Genomic DNA, 22,590 nt, shown 5'->3' with positions numbered 1-22,590 from the left:
ATGTAGTTTGTCCGAAATATGTTTACAGTAGGAGTGTCATAATTACAGTATTTGTATGTGCTCTGGAATAAAGGATCGTCACAGCTTTTAAGAATGGTACTGGTTTTTACTTTGTCAACTACACTAGATAACTACAAAGTTGTAAGTTTTACGAAAAGTGATTTCAGTGTTAGTGTCATAAGTGCTAAAATCTTTCACTTAAAAACGACATTTTTATATTTCATGTTAAATAATTTTACATACCTTAGCTTTGGATGTAAAGTAAGATTTAGCAAAAATATGGAATGGCAAGTGAGAAGTAAGCACCCTTGGAGAAACGACATCCTTGATCTGTGACTGCCCTCTTATTGTTTCATACCATGGAGATCTGAGCCAGATAGGAATAGATTTGCTCCAGGTAGGGTCTCCATTGGTCCTCAGTAAACTTAATATCTCTATCATCCAGTTTGTGCCTGTAAAAACAAAATTATTTGATAATATATGGTGTAGTTGGTAACACAAACTTATTATTTTTTTTTTTTACTGTTCATTGGGTGCAATTTATCTTGAACCAAATATGAAGCCAAGAGGAAAGGTAAAGAAGGATTGAAAGAGTGTATTGCCCAGTTGGTACCCCACTCAATTAGCTAGAATCATGTCAACCTCTCAAATTCTCTGCTCTGTAGTAGTGTTGATCGAGCATGCTCGGCCGAACACCAGTTTGGCTCAAGCATCGCGATGCTCGGCACATCGTGGTGTTCGGCCGAATACCCCGTGTGCTCGAGCACGATGCTCAAGTCTCCTCCCCGCACATTTGTTGGCTGCTACGCATCTAATAAACGTGCAGGTAAGTACTGCCACTCACTGTAATGTTGTAGCCATGTTGGTTACTGGCATTACAGTGTTTGGCTGGCCAGAACGCGTCATCGGGTGCTATAAAGCACCCGATGACACATGGTTCGGCCAGTCTTAGTCAGGCAGAGATGTGCTGTAGAAAGGACAGATAGTGTAGGGAATTGAATTTTATTTTTTTGTTAGGCATCGTTGGTGTTAGAGACCCAAAAGTCCTTTTAAGGACTATTGTTGTGTCTGGCAGCAATATATATTATTAGCGCAACCTGCGGTAAATAGCTTGCAATTGTTTGTCCGCTGCATTATCTGCGCTACATCTCCTGTGTAACATGTGCGCAGCCTAAAAACATCTGTGACATCCAGTGTACTTTTTCTGTAGACGGTAACCGCTGCGGACAGTGACATTACCTGCGCTACATCTCCTGTATAACGTTTGGGCATCCTAAAAATATCTGTGACATCCAGTGTACTTTTTCCGTAGACGCTGCGGATAATGACATTACCTGCGCTACATCTATTGTATAACGTATGCGCATCCTAAAAATATCTGTGACATCCAGTGTACTTTTTTTCCGTAGACGCTGCGTACAGCGACATTATCTGCGCTACATCTCCTGTTTAACGCGTGCGCATACTAAAAATATTTGTGACATCCAGTGTACTTTTTCCGTAGACGGTGTCCGCTGCGGACAATTAAATTACCTGCGCTTCATCTCCTGTATAACGTTTGCGCATCCCAAATAGCTGTGACATTCCCTGTAATTTTTTATTAGCCGCTGGTTACAGCAACGACATTACCTGCGCTACATCTCCTGTATAATGTTTGCACATCATAAATATCAGTGATATTCTCTATCATTTTTATTAGCCGCTGGTGACAGCAGCGACATTACCTGCGCTACATCTGTATAACGTTTGCGCATCCTAAATAGCTGTGACATTCCCTGTAATTTTTTATTAGCCGCTGGTGACAGCAGCGACATTACCTGTAGTGTTGATCGCGAATTTTTATCACAAATATTGGCACTTCCAGAATTCGCAAATATCTAGAATATAGTGCTATATTATTATTATTATTTATTATTAAATCGCCATTCATTCCATAGCGTTGTACATATGATAAGGGATATACATATGTAACATCCCAAAGTTATGTTATGAAAACTCTTTTACCCCGCTACAATCTCTTAAGTGTATTCACATTGTCATCTTGTGTAATTTCATGTAATTTCCTCACAGATGTGCATTCTAATCCTTGTTAAATATATATTGCTGTAATTCTCTATGTTCACCAGCAGGTGGCAGCAATGTATTCTGGCAAGGACTTAGTGTCATTTTAGTATTTATGAACTGGAATAGTACATTCCAGTTTAGCTCCCACCTCTGTGAGGAGGTGTGGAATGTTCCCGCATCCTGCCTCATGGGTGGAGAGGAAGTTAGGTTAGTGTAACCTACCCCCATTACAGCTGCTGAGAGCACCCAGGTTAAGAAAGAACTTTTGTGTCCTCAAATATGGGATCCAGGAGGAAGATTTCCAGACTTTCCTGTGAGGAAAACTACCCATTGTAGAAATTAAGCACTACCTTGTGTGGATTATAATTAACTTTATTGTTCCTGTGGATTACAATTGACTTACCTGTTTCAATGGATTACAATTAACTGTTATTGTTCCTGTCCACAGTCAAGTACTTCAAGTAAAAGGACTCAAGTCATATTTGAGCGTATTATTGCACTAATAATTGCATATTGTTTTTTTGCACTAATTTTATTTTCATGTTTACAGGTTATGCAACGTTCAAGAATAACATGCCCATTGTGTGTATTCTTTTCCAGGTGCCACAATGTGAACCTAATGCACTTATTGTGATGATTGCACTTAACATTGCACTTAACCAGAAATGTAGCAACTTACTCTAGTATGCCTTACATTTCAGCTCTTGTTCTCTCACTCCTCTGTACTGCCTTTATGCAGACGCTTAATACTAATGGCCTACATCTGGAGTCATATATCCCGGGTACCCAGGGTAGGACCAAGTGGTGAGTCCTGGCAGGTCCAGTAACTACACGGGTACCCCTGCTGCTTCGGGAATGGTTAGAAGTCATAGACCCCTCCTTCCCCCTTGTTCTATGTTCAGGATTGCTCCCATCCTGAGGTGTTTCTTCCAGGAGTTTCATGGGATTATACTACCCTCCTCCTGTGACATTGCCAGAAGTGCATGGAGACGCTAAATTACTCCACTTCTGAGCCTTTGCCTAAGGTATGGTACCTCAAGCCTTAGAACCACATTTAGCTACCCATAGTCACCATAGTGATCATGCTATAAGCCACCCTTTCATTTGCGGGCATTCCATTACATAATGGCGGGATTACAGAGTAAAGACATCCCCATGCTTTCTTTGGTGTTTACAGAGCTCATAACACTACAAAGTCAGTCAGTAATGTTTGCTTAGTGCAGTATTTGGTTCACTGGTTATACTGAGAGAGGGAAACTGTTACTTAGGACACCCTACTCATGCAGGCAGGAACCTTGGGATAGCCGTTATATGTTTTGTCTATGTATGTCTTATGTGTAATACATGCAGCACTTTGTATTAATTGGGTACCCCAGAGCTGGTTCTTCTCCCTCCTAAGCATAAGCCGAGGGTGGCTTAACTCGAAGTAAGGGGGAATGTAACATTCCAGAGTTATGTTACAAAAACTATTTTACCCCGCTACAATCTCTTAAGTGTATTCACATTGTCATCTTGTGTAATTTCATGTAATTTCCTCACAGATGTGCATTCTAATCCTTGTTAAATATATATTGCTGTAATTCTCTATGTTCACCAGCAGGTGGCAGCAATGTGTTCTGGCAAGGACTTAGTGTCAGTTTAGTATTTCTGAACTGGAATAGTACCTTCCAGTTTACTCCCCTCTCTGTGAGGAGGTGTGGAATGTTCCCACATCCTGCCTCATGGGTGGAGAGGAAGTTAGGTTAGTGTAACCTACCCCCTGCTAGGGGTAGGGTGTGCGTGTAGACAGCAGATGATAGATAGTGCAGAAGATAAATTCCTGCCACATTACAGAGCAACAAGCAGACATCCCTTTCCTTCAAAAGCTCCAGGCACATGATAGAGCAAAATATATATATTCCTGCCACACATTGCCAATACCTGCTGGGACCCAAGACTAATGCTGTATCTCGCATGGATGAAAGCTGCATTTAGTAAAGACAAGTTTGAACTTTACCAAAAGTCTGGATCTCAATTACTGCTACCAAATCCCTCAATTACTCCTACTAGCACAACACTCAATTTATTGCAAGTGAGCCAGGATCCAGGAGTCCAGCCATACCAAGGTAGGAGACACCGTTGACACTATTGCCATTACCACACAGAGACATTACACCACTCTGGCATTCCTAGCCTGGTACGTGAGTTACAACACCTTAAAGGGCCCTGTGTTAGTACCCTGCGCACGCTGCAATTGGCATCACGAACAAAACCATAGACTATTATACCCATATCCTGACCCACTGCATAATTGGCGCCCGTGTAACTGCACCCACGGTCCAGCTCATTGCACATACATAAAACAGACAATTGCACTAAGCATAAACAAGACGAGTTACAAACTGGTACAGAAGGAGAGAGGGCCCTGCCCGTGAGGACTTACAATCTATATATGCAGTAAGCCGGATTGGGACAGATGCACACTGGCGCAATATTAATAGTTTTTAGTTTGTGACTCCAATTGCAGCTTGCGCAGGTACTGTAACAGAGCCCTTTAAGATGTTATAACTCACGTACCAAGTGAGGAATGCCAGAGGGGGATAATGTCTCTGTGTAATGTCAACGGTGTCTCCTACCTTGGTACGGCTGGACTCCTGGATCCTGGCTCACATGCAATAAATTGAGTGTGGTTAGCAGGAGTAATTGAGGAATAATTGAAATCCACACAGATAATATGATCCAACTTGTCTTTACTTAATGGGTGCAGCATAAATCCATATGAGTACAGCAATAGTCTTTAGGTCCCAGCAGGTATTGGCAATGTATGGCAGGGGTTAATGCCTCTTCTGCTCCTATACTATATGCCTGGAGAATCTGGCAGGTATTTATCTTCTGCTCTGTCTGTCGTCTGCTTGATATGGGCCTGACTAGCTGAAGGAGGTATTTGGCTTCTCCTGGACTTTGGATTAAACACTCACAGTTCTGCTCGCAGGGAATGCTTCTTCCTGGAGGCTGGAGATGGCTGCTTTTCTTGTCAACCAGCTGAGGCTGATGGCTCAGGCTGGGAAGAGTGATCTTGGCCTCAACCGAGACTCGATCCTGTCTTGGGATCCCTGTTTCTGGGAGCTCCTACTAACACAGCCTTCCCCTAGCCGGGGTGGCTGGTACACACTGGATCTAACTGGTTTCTTCCCTCCCTTGCTGCAGGGCGTGGGACCAGCCCACTTCTGCTCCTAGAAGAGGGGGAGCTAGATTGGAATGAACTATTCCAGTCTAGCTATGCTAAACTGAACTAAACACATTGCTGCCACCTGCTGGTGTACATGGAAATTATAGCATAATATATGAAACAGGCATAGAAAATACATATAATGGAAAATACATTGTTAGATTACACAAGATGGCAATACATATGCACCTGACATGTTGTAGCAGGGAGCAGAGGTGGGTAAAGGTAAGATCCAGAGTGTGACCATCTCTGTGGGTGGGAGCTTAAGAGCTTAAGACCACTGTGAGAGGCCGAAGGAGGAAGAGAGTGATAAGAGTTTAGAGGCGGCTGAGTGGCAGGTGTCAATAGGGATGTTGAAGTCACCCATGATGAAAGTGGGGATGTCGGCAGAAAGAAAGTGTAGTAGCCAGGTGTTAAAGTGGTCAAGAAAGATGGTGGCTGGGCCTGGGGGGCAGGAAATGACAGCTAATTGAAGGTTGGAGGGAGAGTAGATGTGAACAGAGTTTACTTCAAATGAGGTGAGCGTAATGGAGGGTGGCAGTGGAGTTGGGCTGTAGGAGCAGGTGTCTGATAGGAAAAGACCAACTCCTCCACCATGTTTGCAGCCGGGGCGGGGGGGTGAGTGAAATGAAATCCACTATATGAGAGTACAGCAGGGGAGGAGGTGTCAGAGGGTGTCAGCCATGTTTTTGTGAGACCCAGAAAGGAAAGTTTTTGAGAGATGAAAAGATCATGAATGTAGGATAGTTTGTTACAGACAGAGCATGCATTCCATAATGCTCCTGCAAGAGGAACCAAAGTAGCAGGGGTCAGAGGAATAGTTATTAGGTTTAAGGGGTTGCAGAAATTTCTAGAAGGAAATTTGTACTGGGACATGGAGGTGATAGTGGGGATTTGCTGAGGGGTCTGAATTTGGAGAGATATCACCAGCAGTAAGGAGAAGCAGAGAAACTGTTAATAGATGAGAATAAGAGAGGGCATGAGGTATCTGTGTGTGTTTGGGAAGGAAGTGTTTTACGTTGCCAAACAGATTTGTGCAAGCGGTCAGATGAGAAGGTAAGATGGAGAAAGAGATGAATAGTTCCTTGCTGGGTGAATGGATGTGGGGGTATTTCAGGAGGTTGTGGAAAAGTGAGAAGAGTAAGATGAAAAAGTGAAACATTGTTTGCAGTAACTATGTCTGTAATTACCTGAGGTCCCCTTCTGGTCCAATTCTGGTATAATTCGGCATGTGCACTAAAAGAATTGCACTTGAAAGATGTTGCGTTTGGAAAGACCAAGGTCTGAAAGACCTAAGGACTTAGATTTATACCACTCAGTGTTCAATATCTTCGTAATCGCGAATATTCTAGATTTTTTTTCATCAGTACCCATGATCCCCCACTGCTTCTTGCTTGTGGGCCAATGAGAAGGCTGCAATATCTTTGACTTTAAGAGTAGTGTTGATTGCGAATTTTGGCATCGCAAATTTTCCGATTGCGGATTTTCGCAATCAAGAAAATAATGACTAGAGATCATGAATTCCCGAATATATGACAAATATTCGCGAAATATTGCAAATTCGAATATTGCCCATGCACTCATCACTGATTACCTGCGCTACATCTCCTGTATAATGTTTGCGCATCATAAATATCAGTGACATTCAGTTACATTTTTTCGACACTGGTGACAGCGACATTAACTGCGCTACATCTCCTGTACAGCGTTTGTGCATCACAAATATCAGTGACATTTAGTCTACTTTTTTCGCTGCTGATGGCAGTGATATAACCTGCGCTACATTGCCTGTATAACGTTTGCACATCCCAAATAGCTGTGACATTGTCTCATTTATTTGCGCATACACTTACAAAACCTGCGCTAGTGTACGTGTGACGTGTAAAGCACATGTACAATTTAATATGCAGAAGGTGAGCAGTAGGCACGGGGAAGAGGCCGTGCTGCTGATGGTGCACGCAGAGGCCGTGGCCCTGGGCGTGGTGAAACTGTGCCTGCTGCCAGAGCACAGGAAACAACTCATCCACGATACCTAGCTTCATGTCCCAGTTTGCAGGGCGGCGCAGGACACCACTCTCGAAGTCAGACCAGTGCGACTAGGTGGTCGGTTGGATTGCAGCAGATAATGCTTCCAGTCGGTTAAGCACCACCCTGTCTTCCACAAAGTCCAGTCTCAGTAGCCAAGAGTCTGGTCAACAGAATCCTGACCCTGATCCTCCTTCCTCCCACCAAGGAGAGTCTTGCCAAACAAGTGATCCCACACTTGGATATTCCGAGGAGCTCTTTTGATCGCCATTCCTTGATTTGGGACTCTCGCCAAGCCCGCTTGAAGAGGGACATGAGGAGATCGTGTGCACCGATGCCCAAGCTCTTAAGCATCCACAGTCACAAGAAGATGAAGGTGGGGAACGGCAATTAGTGTTTCACGAGGTGGATGATGATGATGAGACACAGTTGCCAATAAGTCAATGGCAAATAGTGTCACAAGAGGTTGATGATGAGGACAAGACATAGTTGTCAATAAGTGAGGTTGTTGTTAGGTCAACAAGTCAGGAGGATGACCAGAGTGAAGAAGTGGCAGAGGAGGTGGTGGACAATGAAATCACTTACCCAACCTGGGAAGGTGGCAAGCCAAGCGAGGACAGCAGTACAGAGGGGGAGGGATCCGCAGAACCGCAACAGGCTGGAAGAGGCAGTGGGGTGGCAAAAGGGAGAAGCCGGGCCACACCAAACAGACCTGCAATCTCCCTTGCCAAGGGGTAGGTGTTCCGCAGTATGGCGCTTTTTGAGAAAAGTGCAGACGATAAAAGAATTGTCATTTGCAACCTGTGCTGTACAAAAATGAGCAGGGGCATGAACACTAGCAACCTCGCCTGGGTCCACAATCAGTGTCTGCGGGTCACATCACTGCCTCCTCTTTCCCTGTGTTAGGTGCTGGCAAATCCCCTGTCCAAGATGCAGGCCCAGATGCCTCCCACCCTGCACCTAGACCTTCGCAAGCACCATCAGCTAGCACATCCACTTCTGTGTCCCAGCACAGCGTACAGATGTCCATACTGCAGGCCTTTGAACGAAAGCGCAAATACCCAGCCACCCAGCCACAGGCCATAGCACTAAATGCGCACTTTTCAAAATTGCTGGCCCTGGAAATGTTGCCATTTAGGCTTGTGGACACTGAGGCTTTCCGCAGCCTGATGGCGGCAGCGGTCCCTTGTTACTCAGTCCCCAGCCGCCACTATTTTTCCCGGTGTGCCGTCCCCGCCTTACACTAGCATGTGTCCCGTAACATCACCCGTGTCGTGACCAAAGCAGTTATTGGGAAGGTCCACTTAACAACTCACACATGGACAAGTGCTTGTGGCCAGGGGCGCTACATTTCCCTGACGGCACACAGGATGAACATTGTGGAGGCCAGGAGCGAGTCGTACCTTGGCACAGGTGCCAATTCCATAAGGATTTCCGCCACCACATACATTAGTGGCTGCAACCCCCACTTCTCCTCCTCCACCTCCTCCTCCACTTCTACCTCTGAATTATCATCTTGCAGCACAAGTCAGCCATCAGTCAGTATCTGGAAGCAGTGTAGCACTGCAGTGGGGAAGCGGAGCAAGCCGTGCTGAAACTAATATGTTTAGGTGACAAACAGCACACGGCCGCAGAGCTGTGGCAGGGTATAAGGGACCAGACTGAGCTGTGGCTCTCGCCACTAAACCTAGAACCAGGCATGGTTGTGTCTGATAATGGCCGTAACTTGGTGGCGGCTTTGGCGCTCCGCAAGCTCACACAGATACAATGCCTAGCCCACGTGTTCAAACCTACCCCATTTTGCCTGAGCTACTGGTAAAGGTGCGCAGTGTGTGTGCCCATTTCCGAAAGTCATCTACTGCTGCAATTGCCAGCTCACCGACTGTTGTGCGACGTGAGCACACGCTGGAATTCCACGTTCCATATGTTGGCCAGACTTTGTGAGCAGCAGAGGGCAGTAGTGGAATACCAGCTGCAACATGGTCGTCGCCTTTCCAGTCAGCTTCTGCTATTCACAAGCGACGAGTGGGCATGGATGTCTGACCTCTGTGAGGTTTTACGCAACTTTGAGGAATCAACACAGATGGTGAGCGGCGATGCCGCTATTATCAGTGTAACCATCCCACTTCTGTGTCTACTGAAACGCTCGCTGCTCACAATAATGGAGGACGCTTTGCATGTGGAAGAGGTGGTAATGGGAGAAGACAGTACACAGGGTGATAGCCAGACCACCCCCTATTCGTCTTCTTAGCACGAATTAGATGATGAGGAGGAGGAGCAGGAGACGGTTGCCTCCGCTACACAGGGTAGTACAAACAGCAGGTTAATTCCATCTGTTCAGCGTGGATGGCCCAAAGAGGAGGAAAAGGATGAGGAGCTTGAGAGTCATTGTTCACCCTCCTCGACCCCAGCTACAAAGAGAACTTCTCATCTCTCATTCCTGTGATGGAGAGGACTAGCAAAATGGTGCAATACCAGAAGGTCCTTGTGAAAAAATTGCTCAAAAAATTTCCAGCTGACAACGCTGGCAGCAGAGTAAGTAGTTCCTTGGGCAGCCGATGAGGGGAGACGAGGGGAACACACAGCAGTTCCAACAGAGGCAAGGCAACACTCTCCAAGGCCTGGGACAGTTTCATGACACCCAGCCAGCAACCTCACCCTGATGCGCGGCCTAGTGTCACAAGGAGAGAAAGGTTTTGAAAGATGGTGAAGGAGTAAGTAGCAGACCATTTCAACGTCCTCAATGATCCCTCTGTGCCTTACAACTATTGGGTGTCCAAGCTGGACACGTGGCACGAACACTACGCCTTGGAGGTGCTGGCCTGCCCTGCTGCCAGCGTTTTGTCAGAGCGGGTATTTCGTGCTGCTGGGGGCATAGTAACTGATAAGCGCATCTGCCTGTCAACTGAAAATGCTGACAGGTTGACTTTTATCAAAATGAACAAGGCCTGGATTGCACCTGACTTCTCTACTCCACCAGAGGAAAGCGGCTGAACATAAAAGCACTTTAACCTCTTGGGGACACATGACGTACGGGTACATCATGTGTATTTCCAATCACCGCCGTGCGGCAGGCGGTGATCTGAACTGGGTGCCTGCTGAAATCAATCAGCAGGCACCCTGAGACAATGCCGAGGGGGGTCCTGTTACCCCCCCCCCCCCCCCCCCGTATAGGCGATCCCTTCAAACCACAGGTCAATTCAGACCTGCGGTTTGCAGCACTTTCGGAAGTTTCTGATCCCGCGGGAATCAGAAACTTCTAAATGACCTAAATTTTCATTTTTAACCCCCTCCCTCCACATCACCTGCTGCTCTGTTGTGGCAGCGTGTGATGGTTACCATGGCAACGGGACGCCTTCACAGGCTTCCGACTTTCCATGGTGCTGATCAAACTTCTGCTAAAGGCAGAATTCTGATCAGACTAAGTGTAAAGTGAAAATACAGTACAGTACACTATATAGTGCACTGTACTGTATTATACAGACATCAGACCCACTGGATCTTCAAGAACCAAGTGGGTCTGGGTCAAAAAAGTATAAAAAAAGGGGGAAAAAAGTAAAAATAAAAAAACACATTTATCACTGATTAAAAAAATAAAAAATAAAATGCACTACACATATTCGGTATTGCAGTGTCCGTAATAACCTGTTCTATAAAAATATCACATGACCTAACCCCTCAGGTGAATACCGTAAAAAATAAAAAATAAAAGGTGTAAAAAAAGCCATTTTTTTGTCACCTTACATCACAAAAAGTGTAATAGCAAGCGATCAAAAAGTCATACACCCCCCAAAATAGTGCCAATCAAACCATCATCTCATCTTGCGAAAATCTTACCCTACCCAAGATTATCGCCCAAAAACTTTAAAAAACTATGGCTCTCGGACTATGGAGACACTAAAACATGATTTTTTTTGTTTCAAAAATGAAATAATTGTGTAAAACTTACATTAAAAAAAGTAGACATATTAGGTATCGCCGCGTCCTTAATAACCTGCTCTATAAAAATACCACATGATCTTACCTGTCAGATGATTGTTGAAAATAACAAAAAATAAAAATGGTGCCAAAACAGTTATTTCTTGTTACCTTGCCTCACAAAAAGTATAATATAGAGCAACCAAATATCATATGTACCCTAAAATAGTACAAACAAAACTGCTAGCCTATCCCGTAGTTTCCAAAATGGGGTCACTTTTTTGTAGTTTTTACTCTAGGGGTGCATCAGGGGGCTTCAAATGGGACATGGTGTCAAAAAAACAGTCCAGCAAAATCTGCCTTCCAAAAACCGTATGGCATTCCTTTCCTTCTGCGCCCTGCCGTGTGGCCATACAGCAGTTTACGACCACATATGGGGTGTCTCTGTAAACTACAGAATCTGGGCCATAAATATTGAGTTTTGTTTGACTGTTAACCCTTGGTTTGTAACCGGAAAAAATGGATTCAAATAGAAAATCTGCCAAAAAAGTGAAATTTTGAAATTTTATCTCTATTTTCCATTAATTCTTGTGGAACACCTAAAGGGTTAACAAAGCTGTTAAAATCAGTTTTGAATACCTTAAGGTATGTCGTTTGTAAAATGGGGTCATTTTTGGGTGGTTTCTATTATGTAAGCCTCAAAAAGTGACTTCAGACCTGAACTGGTCCTGAAAAAGTGCGTTTTAGAAATTTTCTGAAACATTTCAAGATTTGCTTCTAAGCCTTCTAACGTCCCCAAAAAATAAAATGGCATTCACAAAATGATCCAAACATGAAGTAGATATATGGGTAATGTAACTTAATAACAATTTTGGAGGCATTACTATGTATTATAGAAGTAGAGAAATTGAAATTTGGAAATTAGCTAATTTTTCTAAATTTTTGGTAAATTTAGAATTTTTTTATAAATAAAAATTTATTTTTTGGACTCCATTTTACCAGTGTCATGAAGTACAATATGTGACAAAAAAAACAATCTCAGAATGGCCTGGATAAGTAAAAGCGTTTTAAAGTTATTCACATAAAGTGACACTGGTCAGATTAGCAAAAAATGGTCTGGTCCTTAAGGTGAAATATGGCCGTGTCCTTAAGGGGTTAAATGTGGCTTTTATAGTGTATTGAATATATTGTATTCCCATGCACCCCTTCCACCACAAAAAAGGGTATATGGTTCAATCTTCCTTTTCTCGTCCTCCTCTTCCTCCATCATATCAGCATTCTTATTAGGCTGCCCTCGCTCCTAATGCTTTAGCGGGTAAGCTAAGAAGCAGGCCCTCAACCATAATTTTTTCAATGGTCCGCTCAGCAGCAGGCCCTCAACTATAATTTTTTTGATGGTCGGCTCAGCAGCAGGCCCTGAACCATAATTTTTTCGATGGTCAGCTCAGAAGCAGGCCCTCAGCCATAATTTTTTCGATGGTCAGATCAGCAGCAGGCATTCACCCCTAATGTTTTAGAGAGTCAGCCCAGCAGCAGGCCCTCGCCCAAAATTTTTTCCATGGTCAGATCAGCAGCAGGCACTCTCCTCTAATGTTTTAGAGAGTCATCTCAGCAGCAGACCCTCAACCATAATATTTTTTTCGATGGTCAGATTGTAACACCCCAGAGTTGTGTTACTACATGCCTCTACCCCGCTACTATCTTCTAAGAGCCTTTACATTGTTATCTGATGGGATTTTGCTTATGTCCTCCATAAATGTGCATAAACGTATGTTAAATGTTATTGTTTTCCTGTAATTTTCCAGGTTGACCAGCAGGTGGCAGAAATGCATTGTAAGGAACTAGTTACAGTTTAGTGTCTCTAGGCTGGAATGGTTTATTCCAGCTTAGCTCCCCCTCTGTGGAAGTGTGGACTGTTCCCACATCCTGCAGCATGGGAGGAGAAGGAAGTTAGAGTTAGTGTGCCAGCCACCCTTGTGGGGGAAGGCTGTGTGTAAGCCTTCAGGAGTCCCCCTGCATAAGGAAGAAAGCCAGGATCTTGTCTCGGCTGAGACATTGATCACCTACCCAGTCTGAGAACCTTCAGCCTCAGCTGGATGAAGAAAGCAGACAACCTCCAGAGTTCCAGGAAGAAAGCATTCCCTGAGAAACTATCTGTGAGTAAAGTCCGGAGACCTAGGAGAAGCTACATCCTCCTCAGCTAGTCTGTCCCCATACAGCAGAAGTACAGAAAGGTGCAGAAGATTAATTCCTGCCACAGTTACAGAGCTACCAAGCAGACAAATTATCCTGCAAGTTCACATTTAAAGTGCAGAAGCATTCATTCCTGCCAACCATTGCTAAAACCTGCTGGGACCAGAGACTAAAGCTGTATACTGCTTGGATACAAGTTATCTTCAGTAAAGAAACGTTTGAACTTCATCTAAAGGTCTGGACATCATTTCTGCTGCAAAATTCCTCTATTATTCCTACTATCACTACACTCACATTTATTGCAAGTGAGCCAGCCGTACCCAGGTAGGAGATGCTGTTGACACAACTACCACTATCCTATAGAGACATTATAGGCCATTACACCACTCTGGCATTCGAAATCTGGGAAATGCGTTATAACACCTTGGAAGGTCCCTGGGATAGTACCCTGCGTACGCTGCAATTGGCGTCACAAACAAATATAGACTATTTTCCACCCGTATCCTGTGCTGCTGTGCTCTATTGCAAGATCAGCAGCAGGCCCTCGCCCCTAATGTTTTAGATGGTCAGCTCAGCATCAGACGCTCACCTCTGATGTTTTAGATGGTCAGATCAGCAGCAGGCCCTCGCCCCTAATGTTTTAGAGGGTCACCAGCAGGCCCTTGCTCCTAATGCTTTTGAGGGTCACCAGCAGGCCAGCAATCATGATTTTCCAAGGGTGTGCAAGATGCCCTCCTTTATGTGTAACAAAGGGTGTATTGGAGTGCTGGTTCCTTGTAATTTTTGGCAGCCTTTTCACTCCCACTACCTGAACAATTGTACCACAGTGTGGATGAGGCCGTCCTTTATGTAATATACAGGTTGTATCGGAGTGCCTCTTCCTTGTAATTTTTGGCAGCACTTGCACTTTATATACAAGTTAATATACAGAAAAGAATGTTTCCTAACAATTTTTCATCTAAAATCGATTTTATCTTCGGTTTTGTGTGTATTATTGTCAGTCTGTAAAATTGGCGTACTACTCGGCCAGCATCGTTCCCAGCAGCGACCTGGGAGTCCAAAAAGCATCGAGACATTCTCCCCATGCTGTTCCCGAACCATTTCAGTGGTGTTTCCATCAATTTCTGACTTTTTCATGTGAATCAGACACCCTCCCCTCTTCAGAGCAGGGGGTGCCTGTTTAATGCTTGGGTTCTCCCATTGACATCCATTGTGCTCGGGTGCTCAGTAGAGCACCCGAGCATTCCGAGGTGTTCTACTCGAGTACCCGAGCACTTTGGTGCTCGATCAACACTACTCTGTAGCACTCACATTGTCATTATAATAGAGATGATCATGAAAAGGAGTGTGCCATAAAAACATTCTACAGTTTTCAAATCCGCACCTGGATCTGCATACTATTGTAATTGCATGTAATTAAACATTAAACATAGCCACTGAGTTATTCAATCAAATCTATCTGTATAACATCACCTGCTGTTTGCTCTTTTTATAATTTCTTTGTCCACCTCACTGAGTTGGATACACATGTTCAGAAACCCAGAACCTGGGACCTGGCAAAGTGTTAATTTGGTACATTACTAAAATGATTAAAAAGGGTTATCCCATAACTAATGTAAAAAATGAAAATCAGACATCATACATTTCATGACAATCTCTTTCTAACAAAGCTAGAACCAGCCCTGTACCTCACATGGATCCAGAGATCTCCCCATTCATTGCTCTGCTAGATTTATATCAAGCTGACAGCTCAAGGGGAGTGTCTTTTCTGCTGCAGCTAAGGGGGCGTGTCTCAACTCTGCCTATCACAGCTCAGGAGGCAGTTGAAGGATGAAACTGAGCATGTGCGGCCTTCTCAGTGAGCTGGACAAAGAAATAAGAAAAGAAACATTAGGTGGCGCTATACAGATATAATTTATAGAATAACTCAGTGGCTATACAAAAATTTTAATTACATGCAAATACAAAATAAATCAGATCCAGGTGCTGGTTTGAGTTCCCAACAGCTGTGTGGGTCCCCAACAGCTACAGGCCAGACAAAAAGGTGCATAAGCTGTTCTTCTGTTGTCCCTTGTTGTGTCAGCGTGAGTATCTGCTCTGAGATAAATATGGGATGGATGACATCATTGATGCTGCCGTTGTCCCTACAAATCTGGTGGCTTCTTTGAAGGGCCTGAGTAAACAACAGGTGTCTCTGGTGGGCTGCCACTGCCTGACCTCAAAACAACCCATGTTCCCTGCTGAGGTGGTCTAGTTTGTGATGAAATGATTCAACAATTTATGCTGCTTGTACAGATGCTCTAATATATATGCAAGCTGGAATACCAGCGAGTTAGAACATCGTGGATCAAGCGGTGCAATGGCAGACTTTTCTGTCGCTGCAAGTCCAGGAAGGAGCTCCTTGCCACATAAGCACCCTCTGTAAGCCACTGTATTTTTTTCAAAAAGTGTTGCACGACTAAATTTATCATGTACACCATATAGGAAGCATGTGTTATTTCCCCCAGATGCAATGTAGCCACGATGTTCCTGCCATTGTCACTTACAGCCTTTCCAAGTTGGAGCTGGTGGGGAGACAGCCAGTGGGATGTTTGCCACTTTAGCAAATGATCAGCTATATGGCTACTCTCACCCAGTTCAATCAGCTCTAACACCGCATGGCAACACTTCACTTTACATATGAGTGGCATTCTGCCCTGATTCTGTTGGGGACAGGAGGATGTCCATGGAGGAGGAAGTGGAGGAGAAGGATAAGCGCCTAGTGTGCGAACCAGACCCACACAAAAATAGAGGTGACAGCAGGACCTGGCCTTCTTACTGCAGCGCTGCCTCACTGCTGTCAAAAAAACATTGACCCAGTGGGTAGTGAAAGACATATACTGTCCCTCCTGTAACAGATGCTTGAGGTGTCCATGGCGGTGTGCACTTTGCCAAACAGTAAGAGCATAATTCTCTGCCATGTGACAGTACAAGGCGGTAATGGCTTTTTTTAAAGAAATAATGACTGCTAGGTAACTTCCAGTGAGGCTGAGCACATGCTATCAACTTCCTAAAGGTAGCAGAATCTACTAAGTGGTATGGCAGAGACTGCACCACAGTGGGTAGAGGGCATGTAGAGTCTTTTCCTGACTGCACATTCTCTTACTGGTGGTTGACAAGAGAGAGGAGTAGGAGGAAGAATAGTCTAAGTGTGAAACGCAGTAACTGATGATGAAAATGACAAGGAAACTGTAGTGCACATGGTCTCAGCCTGGCTGCAGAAAAGGGTATTGGGAGAAGGAGGACAATTATTGCGCTAGCTGGTGGCCACTTCCATAGCACATGGGGTTTTGTTGCCTCTTCTTAGGGAAAAAAGGCAACTGAAAGGCGTCTCTGGGGTTGCAAGGAGGAAAAGCAGGATCATTGGTGTGATCTCTAGCTCCAAGACATTGTGTTAGACACAGAAGTAACAACCACATCTTCTTGCTCTGTTGTAACTAAGAGGAGAAGTGAGCCATCCAGGCTTTTTTTCGACTCTTATAATTTCCAGACATTTTATTATGAAGCCTATAAATAAAAAGTCATTGGTTTCCTATAAATAAAAATTCACAGGTTTGGTACACAGATTATTAAACAGTACTAGCAAAATTTCAAGTGGTTTTCTTTTCTGTAAAGACATAGGTGTAATCAAATGTGCCCCCCTTTCTACAAACTCAGTGCATACTGGTATTGACAATTTACTTTGGTAATCATGCAGTTCAGTAAAATATCTTTGAACTACACTATATGATGCAGTAATGTGCTCACTAACATGGTTATGAGAACACAATTTTTGTAGTAAAATGTCCTTGAACTACATGGCATGAAACAGTAATGTGTTCACTAACTCAAGTATTACAGTGCAACTTTTGCAATAAAATAAAAGTCTTATAACTACACAGTATGATGCAGTAATGTTTTTACTAACACTCGTATAATAGTGCAATTTTTGCAGGAAAATGTCTAAAACTACACAGTATCTTGCAGTAATACAACACATTTTTGCAGTAAAAAAATAAAATGTTATGTTGCAGTAATATGAAATGCATTCAGTAACTCGGATACAATGCACAGATATACCCAATTACAAATGTGAAATGTAAACAGTTTTTTTTAGAAGAACAAAATGTGAAATTGCTCTGTGTTTGGAGCTGAATATTATTAGGGTCTTGGCAATAAGCCTATGAACTGTAGAAACTTGAGTTTAAAAAAAAAAGCTTGCTGTGTGTTCATATACAGAAAAAATTAGTTTCCGGAAGCTGTATTAAACACACAACTGGGTGGCCATTCCCTCATTCTCTCACTCTCTCTAAATACTTTCCCTAATCAAGTTCCCAAAAATATACTTTTTATTTTCTCCCTATATTCTGCCTATAGTGTCCCTATCACGCTACTTTAGTGGCTTGTGTCTATAATAGTTTTTTTGTCAGACAATGTCACAAAACAGCTTTTCATGATTTTCCTGCCAATTCTCACAGTAACATGGTGCTGGGTGCCATTTTTACGCAATTCGTCTGAAGTAAATCTCAAAAACGTTTAATTTGTTTGTAAAATGCTCAATGAATCTGATTCATTTAGCATCGATTTGCTCATCTCTAATGGGCACCTTTAGGTGTAATTCCATTACAAAGCACAAAACTGATAGAAGAGCAAAGTAAAAAGTAAAAAATTAATTAAAGGTTTACCTGACTTAGGATAAGTGACAATGTAGACATCATCATCGAGAACTTGAAATTCATTTTCAGCAAAGTTGAGAGCCTCTTCAGAATATAAAATGTTTTTGTAAAAGTTCACTTCTTTATATTTGAAGAATTCAACTGACATTTCTATGTAGAAAGCAAAAAATATATATTGCATAAAAACAAATCCCTTCTATGTTGACAGGATGCTGGTTTGTGTTTTGTAACATTAATAGGCATTGATGATTATTTTTTTATACATATGTATTCCCTTCTGTTCCTTCACATTGGACCGATTCATAAAATTAGTAGTAAATTCTGAAGTGTTGATGGAGAAGCTATACAGAAAACAGCCATACGTGGTGAAGAAAGTCAGGGAGGGATTACTTTTTATATACTTCACAGTTTTCTTTATTATGGATGTGCTACCATGGTAATAGGGGCCCTATGTACAATGAGGAGAAAGTATATAAAAGTAGTGTTGAAGAATTTTCTCTTGCCTACAGCACCGTGCGAATCATTACTTGAAATGCCGGATTAATGGATTATTTCATTTTATGTGATTAAATCTGGGTATTACTATATCAGGAAGTACAGGTTATTCATTGTATAATGGAGTTGTATAGTTTACCAGAATGCATTCTTTATGAATTCCTTTTGGTTATCAAGATCTTTGCTTATAGTCATTCAATGGGAACCTTCCTTGTTTCACTTTTGCCTCAGATATACTTGTGTATAAAGCCATATGTGTGTGCCCCCACTTTAATGTAGCTGAATGTGATGTGTGGCCCTTTTATAGAGGCACTAGCAGAAGGACCCGGTTTCGCACAGGTATATTTCATCTATTTAATTTAATGTTTGTGTATGTCATTAAAGATATAAACAGTATCCCCCTTAACAGTGACCTCTACAGCACCACCCCGCCCCTTAACATTGACCTCCATAGCGGATCGTCCCCTTAACTGTGACCTCCACAGTTCCCTATCCCCTTAACAGAGACCTCCACAGTGCCCGCTCCCTTATCAGTGACCTCCACAGCAGCCCGCCCCTTTAACAGGGGCCTGGATGGACACAGGGATGTCCTTTTGAACAGCTCACTCTGAGACAGCAGCACTGTGCTGTATGAGCATGAGCTGCAGGGAGAAAGTCACCCTCCCTCGATCCCCTGCAGCTGGCAGAAGTTGATTTTTACCTTCATTTTTTCAATCCCCGTTGGCTGCGGAGTAGTAGGGGGCGTGGCTTAAGGGGACCTGGGGGTGGGGTTTTTAAGTCCGTCTTTTGAGGGTGGCCTGAATGGCCACCCTACCTGCCCCTGAACTGTGACCATCGCAGTGCGCATGCCCCGGCCAAGCAATGGATAGCGCAGGCGCGGGATCTCGCTGCAGAGAAGGAGGATGCAAAGGAAGAGCGGGGCGGGCAGAAGAAGAGGCTGGGGCGGGGATATGACGAAAAGAGGCAGAACAGCCTGGGCACCAACGAGGTGAACGCCGCCCTGGGCACTTGCGAGCCCTAATTTACATATGAATAAAAGTCCGTTTTTGCCTTGGGGGAACTTCACAAGAAAACATCAAAGGTACCATTAGAATCATAGACTGCTATGCTAGAGCGCTATGTAAGCAGTCTATAAGGTCACAATCTGGTGACAGACTCCCTTTAACTGGTGTCCAAGTCCAGAACCTATGATTCCCTGCACTTTACTAACCTATATGATTCAGAACGGGGTCCTTAGGCTCTAAGCATTTGCCTTGTGAAGATTGTAATATCAGCATGAGAAATATACACTAGGAGAGTCCACACAGTGTCTTCCAGACAAACAGCTTATATCAATGCAGCTGGAGGTGAATCCAGGGTATTAGTTTGTGTTGATCTCACACTGGATGCAATGTTCATAATACTTTAGTATGGTGTGCAGATCTGTTACCTCTGAGAGCAGAAAATGCCAGCAACTCACTACCATTTAGTCTATCTCCTTCCAAGAAACAATCCACTCTCTCTCTGGTCCCAGTGCAGTATACAGCTTGATCTTCTGTCTGGCCAGACAATCCAGTAACTCTCTCTTGAACCGCATCCACAGCACCCTTTGTCCAACCTTCCTCGCACACCCAACAAACCCTCCCCCTCAGGAAATGCAGACATCCCAACCTGCAAAACCTCATTTCAGGGAGGTGCACTTCTCATTTCAGGGAGGTTTTCTTTTTTTTTTCTTTCACGAACTTTTTATGACATTTTCCAGACATATGCAGTATCTGCACACTTTGCTCTATGGTGTGGAGGACTGGGCTCAATACCCTGCCCCAAATTATCATATTTATGTATATGATTAAAGGGATTCTGTCACCACCTATAAGCCCTGTGAGCTAAACATATGCTCATGTCCAGGGTAGCATTCTGATTTCTAAGGTGGCCTTATAAAAGCTATTTGTGGCTTTATTCTGCGGAAAAACAGGTTTTACTAACCTGTCAATCATTGAATTAAGGTGCCCAAGCAGGGGAGGTCTGTGGATGCATGGTGCCCGGCCGCACGTATCGCCGTTCGTGCCCAGCGCCGCCTTCTACTCCTCAGTGCCGCCTCTCCCTCCCTCCCACTTTGAGATCCCGCGCGTGGTCACAGGCTCAGCCTGATGCGCCGTTGCGGACTGCTGGCATCGGCTTCTTCTTGCACTGTGCGCACGCGCCGAGAAGGGGACACTGCTACAGGTTGCCGGAAAGGTTTACTGCGAGTAAACTAGAGATGGGAAGTTCGGATGTTTCACATGAATCGGTTCATTTGAATCAGTTCATTCAAATGAACCGATTCATGAATCGAATCTTCGGTTCATTCGCTGAGCTGACAAGAAGCAAGTGAACCGAAGCTCAGGTTGCCCAATGCGCATGCGTGGGTGCTTCCATTCACTCGCTGAGTCGGCTCTTGGTCTGAGTCAGGAAGTTTATTCTTTAAAACCCTGTGTGTAATTATCTACCCCATTGTAGGAAAAAACATCCAGGGGGTGTGAATTTAACACTGGGGTAAATAATATAATTAAAATGGAGGGTTAAATGTGTAAATGTATTTAAAAAAAATACATCTCTCTCAATAGTTATATAGCTACTGAATGAGACAGAAGAAGGGATGCCTTTAACATATAGATCTCCTTGAGAAGCCAATTTGATCCTAAAGGGTTAATTCAACCTGTAATGTAAACTCTGTGTCATCTGTCACTTCTCTTATCTCTCTGCTCTGCTATCAGTAAACCTTTCCGGGATATATTGTCTCACATGGGTGTCAGGGAGCCGCTATCTAATAGCGGGAGACTCCCTGAACGTCCGTCCGGGAGACTTGAGATCCCTGGGAAATGTCCTCTCCAAACTTGGTTCCTAATGTGACGCAGCAATCTTTTCTAAGTACACCCCTAGTGGGCAGAACTGTGCACTGCAACTAATGAGGGAAAGAAAAGAAAAGGTTTAGCATTAAACATCATTATTGCACAAAAAACTATGGGGTCTTACAATTAGTTAATTTTTTTATTTACTTTCTGCTACAAAAATGCTCCAGTTGTGAGATATTATCTTTATTATAATGGCGTCCACTGTATAGTAATGTAACTACTGAGGTGCATGCACATGCTCAGTTCTATTCTTCAACTGCCATCTGCTGTATCTACAGTTAGAAGCTGTGACAGATACAGGGAGAGAGCTACAGCAGAAAGGACATGCCTCCTGAGAAAGAACACATTAGAAATGAGCGATTCGGCTGATTCGACAAAGTTCACAAAAAAATTTGCTTCGTGACGAATTACTTTGTAAGTAGTGTGTACAATAACAAGGAGCTGCGATAGCGACACCCCCCCCCCCCCCCCCCCCCCCGTCATTGTACACACATGATCGCGGCATCTGAGTATAAAAACTGTGTGAGGAAATTCGGCTTAGAGGCTAATCGAATTTATCCTAAAATTCGGATCGAATTCCACTTCGTGAGATTCGATTCGCTCATCTCTAGAACACACCCCTGATAAAGGGCATACCCCCTGAGCTGCCAGCCTGAAGATACGCTAGCAGAGGCATTGAAGCAGTGAAGGGGGGGGGGGGCGGGTTCTGGATCCATGTGAGGTACAGGACTGGTTCTAGCTTTGTTAAAAAGAGATTATCATGTACTATATGATGTCCAATTTTAATTTTTTACATCAATCTTGGCGTAACTCGTATGATTTGAGTGTATGGGGCTAAGCAGCACTAACAGACAAATTGCTGATGGACAGGAAATAATAGACACATTTTATTAATGTCCATTTAAAGATGGGCGGAAGAAAACAGCAGAACACTGACATGAACGTGCTGAACAAAGGCGTCAATGGAGAGAGTATGTATATGTGTGGTATATTGTGCTGTTGTTGTGGTATATTATGCTGTTGTTGTGATATATTGTGCTGCACTTATTTTATTTTATTTTTTTGTGCTTCTGGGGATGTATTTTATTCTGCATTGTGGTGTTGTTTCTGCTGGGGAGGA

The 22,590-nt window shown here is 43.7% G+C and overlaps 1 protein-coding gene across 1 annotated transcript in view; it reads right to left on the bottom strand.

The window, feature by feature from the left end:
- The window catches only part of LOC121002875 (sulfotransferase 2B1-like), a 51,470-nt gene extending 31,264 nt beyond the window's left edge, over positions 1-20,206 (bottom strand). Inside the window, exons 1-3 of the mRNA XM_040434513.1 lie at positions 20,027-20,206; positions 18,112-18,252; positions 244-452 (exon numbers count right to left, since the gene is read on the bottom strand). Coding sequence (XP_040290447.1) covers positions 244-452; positions 18,112-18,250 — 348 coding nt within the window. The 5' untranslated portion in view covers positions 18,251-18,252; positions 20,027-20,206. The remainder of the gene's footprint in view (positions 1-243; positions 453-18,111; positions 18,253-20,026) is intronic.
- Positions 20,207-22,590: the final 2,384 nt, after the last annotated feature.

This window comes from Bufo bufo, chromosome 1 (genome assembly GCF_905171765.1).
Source record: "Bufo bufo chromosome 1, aBufBuf1.1, whole genome shotgun sequence".
NCBI lineage: Eukaryota > Metazoa > Chordata > Amphibia > Anura > Bufonidae > Bufo > Bufo bufo.
This window is presented reverse-complemented; position numbering and strand designations above follow the sequence as displayed.